This window comes from Psittacula echo (genome assembly GCF_963264785.1).
Source record: "Psittacula echo genome assembly, chromosome: 7".
Lineage (NCBI taxonomy): Eukaryota > Metazoa > Chordata > Aves > Psittaciformes > Psittacidae > Psittacula > Psittacula echo.
The window spans coordinates 42,329,058-42,338,901 of NC_137740.1; the positions used below are offsets into that span (position 1 = coordinate 42,329,058).

At 51.4% G+C, this 9,844-nt stretch overlaps 1 protein-coding gene across 1 annotated transcript; it reads left to right on the top strand.

Annotated features, from left to right (window-relative positions):
- Positions 1 to 2,267: 2,267 nt before the first annotated feature.
- On the top strand, positions 2,268 to 9,125 carry ZIC4 (Zic family member 4; the record flags this gene model as incomplete). The annotated part of the gene is made up of 2 exons (XM_080623747.1): positions 2,268 to 3,486; positions 8,001 to 9,125. 2 exons carry the CDS (start codon positions 2,268 to 2,270, stop codon positions 8,420 to 8,422), a joined length of 1,641 nt encoding a protein of 546 aa, XP_080479873.1. The 3' UTR covers positions 8,423 to 9,125.
- Between the last annotated feature and the right edge of the window lie 719 nt (positions 9,126 to 9,844).

Genomic DNA, 9,844 nt, shown 5'->3' on the forward strand with positions numbered 1-9,844 from the left:
GCTTTATTTGGAATTCACACTCTCAGTACATTTGTAAGTAACAGATTCATACTTCCTAACGTTTGTCTCTTCTGTGCACTCCTGTTGAGATGGTCATGAATAGGACTGTCAAATCCATTTCGTAGAGCAAGTAGACTTGAGGGTTGAGATATTGTGAGGATGGTGTGTGGTTTAAAATGCCTGTGTAAACATGTTATGTAAGGATGGAGAACTAATTGCATCATTTGTCACTTATCATCTCCACTCAGAAGGATGTACACAAGGATGTATCTATAGCTAGCTATTTAAGTATCATCCTTGTGTTACAGGGGAAATATAGTGAAAGCCAAGCAGCCAAATTACACAACTGCAGCCAGCCCAGAGCATGCAAAGCTGTGACAGAAACTTCCCCTTTGTGGTTATGGATGTCCTACCCTTTAATCTTATGGTTTCCAATCATTGGCTGATAGCTTCTGCTATGAGAATGGCTGGGTTGAATTTGCCGGGCAGTTTCTTGGCCTACTACTGAACATAAAGCTTACCAGTTGCCGATATTATTAGATTTTCATGGAAATACAAAATTCTGTGCTGGGAGCTTTACCTGGAGTGCATATGGTGAAGTATCCACTGGCAAATTAACAGCTGAGAGTTTGTCATGATGAACAGAGAATTAATTGTTGCTTTATTTCATAAGTCTGTGCGTTCACTGGTGGAGTCATTCTCATGTCAGGATCCAAGTTCTGTAGATCTGTGGTGTTCTGTGGTGGGCAGATCTTCACAGCTGTGTTTTTCTTTCTTGAAGCAAAAGAAATCTTTTCCTATGTTTCATTTACTTTCTTTAAATTCACAGTCCCCTTTTGAAAGACTTGTGCAGATGCTTCCTTCTGTGCTGAAGTCCTAAGCTTTTGTAAACCTATGAACCTCAGTGTACAAAGCTGAAACCCCAACCTACACTTACACCACCAGCAAAGTAAACCCTGCAGCCCATGTTGTTTCCTTCAGGTGAGAAACATCAGAAGTGAGTCGGTTATGAATGTTTTGCAGTGCTTTTCCTTCAAGCCAAGGGTGGGGATTTTATGTGTAACTGCTCTGTAAGTGTATGCAAGAGAGAGGGAAAGGGAGAGAGACTCCTTCTTCTGGGTTAAGCGCTCAGACTCAGCCTGAGCACCACGATTTCTTCCATCGCTCCGGCGGCCAGTAAGCAGATAACTGCTAAAACTCTGTCAGAGTAGGAAAGGGGACAGGAAGTCTTCCAGGAACCCTCCGTCAGGGCTCAGGCACCGCTATGGAGGCCCGAGCACCAGGCCAAACGCTGGCGCGTCGCAAGTGAGCTGGTGGAGCGGCTCCAGCTCTGCTTTTGCGGGGAAAGATCGGCTCCCCGCCCTGTCAACAAGTGTCGGGAACCCGCCGCCGGGCCTGGGCTCGCGTCACTGAGGCGCGGGGCCGCTTCGCCTCCCGCTGCTCCGGCAGGGCTGCGAGTACCGACAGAGATGCGGAGGTTTTGCTGTGGGAGACCCCGCGGGCTGCCCCCGAATCGGGGCAGGGCAGCGGGAACAGACAAAGGCCGGGGTGGGCGGCCGGGGCTCTGCCCCCCGGTCATCCCTGCCCGCTTTGCCTTTGTCTGTCCAGTTCGGCGGCGGAAGCTCGGCAATGGCCCGGTGGCAGGGAACAGTGCGTGAAGACCCCGGTAAGGGCCTCCCGCCGCCGTGCCCCGGACCGGGCCCAGGGGCCGTGCAGGGCGGGGGTTGGGGGGGAGCGCACACCACGAGAACGGGACGCCCGGCGGCTGCGCATGCGCAGTCCCTACCCCTCGCAAAACTTCCCCCCCGCGCCGCACAGACCGATAACCCTTTCAGTCAGAGGCAGGACCTGTCATCAGTGACGTCACTCTCGCGGCAGCCAATGGGAACTCTCGGCAATTGTTTGGCCGGCGGGGCTGGCGCCGCGACTCGGAGGCGGTGCGTGGCTGCCGGCCTCCCGTCCCGTTTCGTCCCGTCCCGTCCCGCTTCGTCCCGTCCCGTGGCCGCGCAGCGAGGGGCTCCCCCCCGGCCCCGCGGGAGGACGGGCAGCGCGGCGGGACCTCCCCGGCACGCCGCCGCCAAAAGCGAGTCCCCGCCGTCCCCACCGAGCCCACCCGCTGGCAGCGCCGCCTGTGCGCCCCGCCGCTGGAGCTGCGGGACTGCGAAACTTTTCTAACGGAGAAAGAAAAAACCCAAAACAGTCGTTTTTCCCCCTTCTCCGTGTTTCTCTCCTCCCGCTGTCAGGTGACTTTTTAGCGTTAGAAGCTAATGAGCGTGGATGCTCGGGGGATCCCAGTGATGGACCCTACTGCTCTCTCCAGGCGGAACACGGCGCTGAGATTAGTAGACTTGGCGGGGTCTCCTCGCCGGCACCACCACCACCACCCCCCTCAGAGCATGACAGGCTTCCAGGGCTTCGCCGGGCACCCCCACTCCACGGCGCCCACGCAGCCGGGGAAGCACGCCGCCGAGTCCCGCCTCGGGCCGCACCCGCTCCGGCCAGAACACATGGGGCACCGCCACCATCCTCCTCCTCATCCTCCTCCTCAGCATCACCCCGCGGCCCTTAAGCTCAGCCCTGCCCCTCATCCCCACCACCAGCTCCAAAACCACCACCACCACCATCATCATCATCATCATCATCATCATATGGCAGGCCAAGCCGAGGTGGTCTCTAGTCAAACGGCAGCGTTTGGCCCGGCGCAGTCACCAGCAACCCCTTATCCCGTCTCTCACCCAGCCCAGGCTCTGGCAGCAGGTAGGGACTTCTTCATCCACAGGGACCTGCCGGCCCCACTCATGCCAGGGCTGACTGAGCAGCACCCCGCTGCAAGTTCTCACCACGGACTGTTTGTCTCAACAACAGGTAGCTACCCCGGACACCATGGTCACCACCACCACCACCACTCAGAAGCTGGGAATCCCTCTCTATTCACTGGACTCCATGAGCAGCCTCCCCATGCAGCTCCAGGTGGCCATCTAAACGGACAGATAAGACTGGGGTTACCTGGAGAAATGTACGCCAGGTCTGAACATTTCACTCAAGTACCAGCAACCAGGACAGAGCCTTTTGCTACTTCTTCACTTCATAGCTACGGTGGCATGAACCTGAACGTGAACCTGGCTACACACCACGGCCCGGGTGCCTTCTTTCGTTACATGAGGCAGCCCATCAAACAGGAACTCATCTGTAAGTGGATTGAGTTGGACCAGACTTCCAAAAAATTATGCTCGAAAACTTTCAGCACGATGCACGAGCTGGTGACTCATGTCACGGTGGAGCACGTTGGAGGACCCGAGCAGTCCAATCACATATGTTTCTGGGAAGAGTGTCCAAGAGAAGGGAAACCTTTCAAGGCCAAATATAAACTTGTAAATCACATCAGAGTCCACACAGGTGAAAAACCTTTCCCCTGCCCTTTCCCAGGCTGTGGCAAAGTGTTTGCCCGATCAGAGAATCTCAAAATACACAAAAGAACTCATACAGGTCAGTATGTAAAGCTCTCTTTACTCTCTCTCTCTGTTATTCAGCATACTGTTTTGCTTTATTTTGTTTGGTTTGGTTGTTTTGTTTTTTTTTTTCAATGTATCCTTTGCGCTGTGTGGAATGCAAGCCAAGTACTTCTGGAAAATAAATTCTCAGGTTTGTTCTCTTCTTTGACGTTTGGAGAAGGAAATGAAAAGAAAATTGGGGGGAAAGAGAGAGCGAGAACAAATCTCAGAATTCTCGTCCATGTTTTTTTCTGGTTGTGCGGAGAGGCTGCTGTATGTTTATGCGGATGGATCTGTGTAAATGTCGAGTGATATAGCTACTATTTCTGCTTATTCACACAGACGAGGATTTTTTTTTTTTTTTTGGCAATTTAAAGTAGTTGGGAAGAAAAAATGAAATCATTGTGCAAGCTCACAAATTAAAACTGAACAATAGAAGTTACAACTTGTCTAGTCAGTTTTGACTGATGTCGCTGAGATGCTGCTGCTCGAACATTGTGAGAAAAACACAGCTGCGACCTTTTCGTTCAACAGTTTTGTTTTGGGCAGAGGGAGTTTCAAATGTTTCATCTGAATAACACTGACATTTTTAATGAACATTGTCTTCCAACTACTCTCTGCATTTGCAAATATGGGGAGCAGCAAGTTCTGATTCTCGAGGGGGGGGAAGAAAAAAAAAAAGGGAGAAGAAAACACGGTATTGTTTCGGCCTGTACATTTTGAAATGTCATTTGCAGATCTGTTAAGCGAAATTGGGACGTGTCAGAAACATCTGTTAGTTCTAGTTAACAGAAAATAAAGTAACTCGATGGACGATCTTGCAAAACTACGTTTGAACTCTTCCGGCCAGGAAAGCATTTATAATTAATGAAATTGCACATAGAAAGTTTTCACACTTCCAGGAGCAGCTTGTGAAGTTGTATTAATTAGTTTAGCAGCCGGTGTTTGTAGTCTGTAGCGCTGGCTCCTTGGTTGTATATATTTTTTTCCGCCTTCTTGTTTTTGTTGTGTGGGTTTTTTGGTTTGTGTTTTTTTTGGTGGTTTTTTTTTTTTTTTTTTTTGGTTGGTTGGTTGGTTGTTTTTTTTTTTTTTCTGAAGAAGAAGAAGATAAGAAATAAGCCCTTTTTGGAAAATATAATATGTTCCAGCGTAGGGTTTTCCACCTCCCACCCTCTTCTGTACAGCCTTATGCACTGCGAGGAAAACTACGTAATCCTATTGTAAGATCTGCTTACAGCCAAACGATTTTTTCGCCTTCCAGTTCATAAAACTCCCCTTCCCCCATGCTCGGTCCAGGGCTTGACCTTCCAGGAGCTTCATTTTTATGATATAACTCGACGTAATATAAGACGCAGAACGTATAATATTTTTGCATCGCTATCTTCTAAACATAGCGCGGAGATTTTACAGCGACCGTCACTCGTCACCTAATAATTTTTCCATCGCTCTATGAATAGCTCATATGTGGTGGGGGGGGGGGGGGATGAAGAGGTGGCGATTGCAAAGTTGTGTTCCTCTGCTGCCTTCTCGGCCCCCTTTTCCAGGAGAAAGGGATATCCCCGGGTCACGTAAGTTGTATCCGGGCCAGCTCCTAGTCGTATCAGCACAGGTACAGCCATTAACCGGGAGAGCTCATCCCTTAATGACAGTGTTTTTCTTAAGTAAACAAACTTTTACTGATCTTTAACGGCCTCACTGTTTGAAGTCTCTGAAGCAGAAAATGGTTAAATTCTTGGGAAAACTGACCTACATCGGAGAGGCAGGTTCAGGGCAGACCCGAGATCGGAGGTTTGCGTTTATTAAACATCATTCCGCGAGTTTGTACTTTTCGCTTTAACTTTCCCGGTGATTAATTGCTGTATTGTGAAAACTCCTGCAGGGCCTTTATGGTTCCAACGTTTCTATTAAACACCCAGAAGTTGTCAAAAACGCAATGTTTCTGAAACCCTAATAGAACTCGCTACGAATTATTCATGAAGACAGTTCTAGATTCAACAGGAAAATTATTGCCCCCTCAAATATTAATGACTTCTGGTTTCTCCGAGGCTGGGGAGCAGGCAGAGGGATTTCTGGCGATGTGCGAACTTTCCAGGTTGGAAGCTAAGGCCCTTAAGGCGACAGGAGCGAGACGAGCAGGACGGACAGGGAGCACTTCGCCGCCTTCCCAGCGGGCCAGGGACAATAGGGCGAGGCGGGGGACGGAGCCCCTCGCCCTCCCGGGCGGCCCCCGCGCCTCACCCGTAGCCGGGGGACCTCCGCCACAGCTTCCTCCCCCCCCCATCTTCCCCACCCCCTATCCTCCCCCTCCCGAGAAGTTGGTAAATACCTTAATCCACTTCCGGAGACGGGGGGATTATGCCACAGTTTCCAAGCTGAATTTCACTGAACACTTTTGCCCAGCTACAAGTGTGGGGGGAAAATGGCGGTTAAGGTCCTGCGCTTCTCCATCGCCCCGAGAACTTCCTGCGTGGCTGTACCTCCGTGCCCGGGCTGCAGCAGTCGGGACCTGTAAAATGTCCTCTCCCTGCCGGGTAGGGGTTTCCACGTAAGAAAACCTGCTCTCGCGAAAGGAATACTTGCAAATGGCTCGGATGGCTCCTCTTTATTGAGGCTTTCAGAGAAGGCAACCCGGGCAGCTGAGAAAATGCTGCCCTCTTCCCTCTCGAAACCTGACTGTACGGAGGGACCTTTCTGTGACTCTTTCAGGGGGTTAAGCGAAGTAGAACATTTTTCAGATCTCGGGAAAGCGGAGCGCGCCGCAGCCCGCTTTTACCTGAATGTAACTCACTTTGCGCAAGCAGAGTGCTTATGAGGATGGCTTTCCCTTGGGTCTCCTAACTTACTGCTTGCTTGTACTACACTAATATCCTTGATTTGTTGTCTCAACTTAGATGTTGAAGGTCAAATTGTTTCCTTACGTGAAACTGTAATGAGATTATATGCGTGCGTGTGTCTATGCATATGCACCCCTATACGTCGACTGTATTTGGTTACAGGATTCGCATCGTTTTCTGAGAAGACCTTATATTTAACCTCTTCCCCCTGCCCTTTAACGCCAGGTATTTACCCATCCTCTGTGTAAATGTTAGTGGTGCAGGATGTGAGAGCTCCTCATTGATTCTTACAGTGCGGAAAGGACATACTTTAAACGCGGAGCCGCGAGCTTTTTCCCACCCACCTTGCATAAAGTGCATTCATGTGAAATATTTGGAATACCTACCATAATGTGCCTTTGCTCTCAGCAGAGCATGAGGTGGGTTGAAGCCCTCCGAAATTTAATCGTGACGAACCGGGGGGGGGAAGGGGGAGGGGACGGAAACCACAACAAATTAGAAAAATACAAAACCTGGAAGCTTTTACAAATATTGAAAGTCCTTTCGACCACATACGCCATGATGGTGAACACAGTGGCTTTGTTTGCACTTCACGTTTAAGGTTCGGCCGTATATTTTTGTGATGTCTTGATACTTTTTGACTTTTGGCGAATGGACAGGTTATTTTCATACTCGGTTGGTGCAGGACCTTGGTATTCCTTGGCAAGCAGGGTTTGGCAGTCTGCTATTATCAGCTACAATTAAGTAGTAAGCATTTCATCCTGAAGCTGTCTGTAGCGTGTTTCCTTGAAAACCTCCTCTATACCGTGTATCGTGCCCCGTCCACACGATCCGAGGTTAAATTTTCACACGAGTCCAGCAACAAGATTGTATTTCTATTATGCTTAACGTTACTTACCATATTACCAGACAAATTAATACCGATTGCATTTCCTTCCATGACTGAGTAGGTTCAAATGAAAAGGGAATCCTACACTCACGACAGTGCCGTGCACCGGCCTACTCATCCTCCTGCTGAATCTCTGTCGTTTTGTCCCCCATAACCAATGTCTTTTTGAAACGTTTTGTGCCTTAGCACACGGTATCAGCAAGCCGGAGAACTGGGAAAGGAGGGGGGATGCGGATCTTCCACGGGACTGTAATCAGTGCAAAAATGGGGTGAATGAGATGTTATCTAGTCAGGTTATGAATAATATTTCCACGTGGACTTGGTGGAGTGTGAGAAATAAATTTAATGTAAAAACCTTTCCAGGGATAAATCACTGAACGGTCTTCCTGCAGGACAGAGGAATCTGCAGAGACAATACACGTTGTGTGCTCAGAAAGAGCACTTGGCCTCTAAGTTTTCCTTATCTCGGGGCTTTGTCTCCTGCAGAAACCCCTACGTTGAAGGGTGGGGCGAAGAGGGGAGGAGAAGCTGCCCTGGTCGGGCGCTCCCGGTGTGGAGCAGGGTGGTCACAGAGCGGCGGCGCCAGGAGAGCTCGGCTGGGTGGACGGGGAAGGTTGGCTGCTCAGCGGAAGGCAGAGGCTGGAGGGGAGCTGCTCCGGGGACAGAAGCCGTGCCAGGGCCCTAAAGAGAGGCCCAGGGAGGCTCAGGGGGGAGTGACGGGCTGCGCCGCTCCTTGCCCTGCGGCCGCCGTCGCTAATGGCTGTGCTCGCCCATTGCCTCCTGCAGGGGAGAAGCCGTTCAAATGTGAATTCGAGGGCTGTGACAGACGCTTCGCCAACAGCAGCGACAGGAAGAAGCACTCTCACGTCCACACCAGCGACAAGCCCTACAACTGCAAAGTGAGAGGCTGCGACAAGTCCTACACCCACCCCAGCTCCCTGAGAAAACACATGAAAGTGCACTGCAAATCCCCTCCTCCCAGCTCCGGCTACGAGTCCTCCACGCCCTCCTTGGTGTCCCCCTCCTCGGACTCCGGCCGGGAGCCCCCCGCCTCCTGTTCCCACGCCGAGCCCTCCGCGCCCGCGCAGCCCGCCGCCAACCTGAGCGAATGGTATGTGTGTCAGGGCGCGGGGCTCCGCGGCCCCCCTGCGCCCCCCGCAGTCCTCCCGCTGTCGCGCCCCCCCGGCCAGCCTCGGCCCCGCTGCTAGGGCGCGCCGGCGGGTGACGGAGAGCCCTGCTCCGGGGCATAGGGGGACCGAGCAGGAGAAGCCGAGAGGCTTTTGGCAGAGGGAGAGGCGGCGCTCTGCGGAGACCGCGGGTGGGCCGGCAGCGGGCCCCGGCCGGCGCTCCCGGCGCCCCGCACACGGGAGGGCTGTTCCCGCCTCGGCCAGGGTGCTGCCGCCTCCTCCCTCCGTGCCACACACACACGCCCTCTCTCACTGTCTTGCTCCAGTCTGTTCACGAGTCCACTGATTTGCATTTTCTTCCACTTTCCCTTTCCCTTTTCCTTTTTATTTGCCTTTCCTTTTCTTTTCCCTTTCCCTTTGCTTTTCCCATTTCCTTTTCTTTTCCTCTTTCCTTTCAATTTCCGTTACCCTTTTCACTTCCCTCTTAATTTCCCTTTTCTTTTCCGCTTTCTTTTCCCTTTTCCTTTCTCTTTTCCTTTTCTCTTACCATCCTTTCTCCTTCCCCTCCCCCTCTCCTTCCCCTCTCCTTCCTCTCCTTTCTTCTCTCCTTCCCCTCATTTCCCCTCCCCAAAGGACCAAAGAGGCTCCATACAGATTTTGGCTGTACAGATTTTCTCCTGTCAACAGTGCAGTGTGCTGCAGTGTTCTGTTCGTCCACGATTTTCTGTGAGACTTTGGTTTTTAAAGAAAAAAAGATATATATAAACTATTATTTGTTACCGAATTGTATAAAATGGATCCATTAAATTCTTTGATTCATTAACCCGTTCGATGGACGTTTCTGTAAAGAATCTCCTTGCTTTCCTGTCTTGCTGTATATAAATACATATATATATTCTCCCCCTAGTAGTTGCTAATAAAGAAAGGCCCGGGGGGGTGTGCGATGATTGACTGTCCATTTTAGCTCCCACTGGTAATGGCTTCTAATACCCAAACATGCCCGTTCCCACCCAGAGCGCGGCTCCTGTCGAACAGTGGGCGCTGGGGCTCCCGGGTGGGCCGAGGGGGGTAGAGCCCTCTCTGTGACGTCACGGCCAGGGCCGGGCAGCCCCCCCAGCAGCGCGGGGACCCGGAGTGGCTGCTGCACGGCGTCTGCCCTGAGATGGTCCCGATGAGAAATGCTTGTACCCGTCCGGCAACGTGGCTTTAGCATCTTCGTCCTGGCCCGGAGCTTCAAACTAGACCCGACACAAGCCCAGAGGGTTCACTCCCGTGGTTCAGAGAAAGAAGGAAGGGGAAAAAAGTCCCTAGTAATCCAAAACAAAAAACCAACCCAACAAAAACCAACCTCCTCCACTGGGGTATCTTGAAACTGCCGAATGGTGCCGTTTTAATTACTTTAATGATGTTTAAGAATACCAGATAGTATAGGCAAATAAATAGCATGTGCTGCTGGAAGGGGTTTCCGTGTCTTGCCGAGCGCAGACAGAAGGCGGCTGTGAC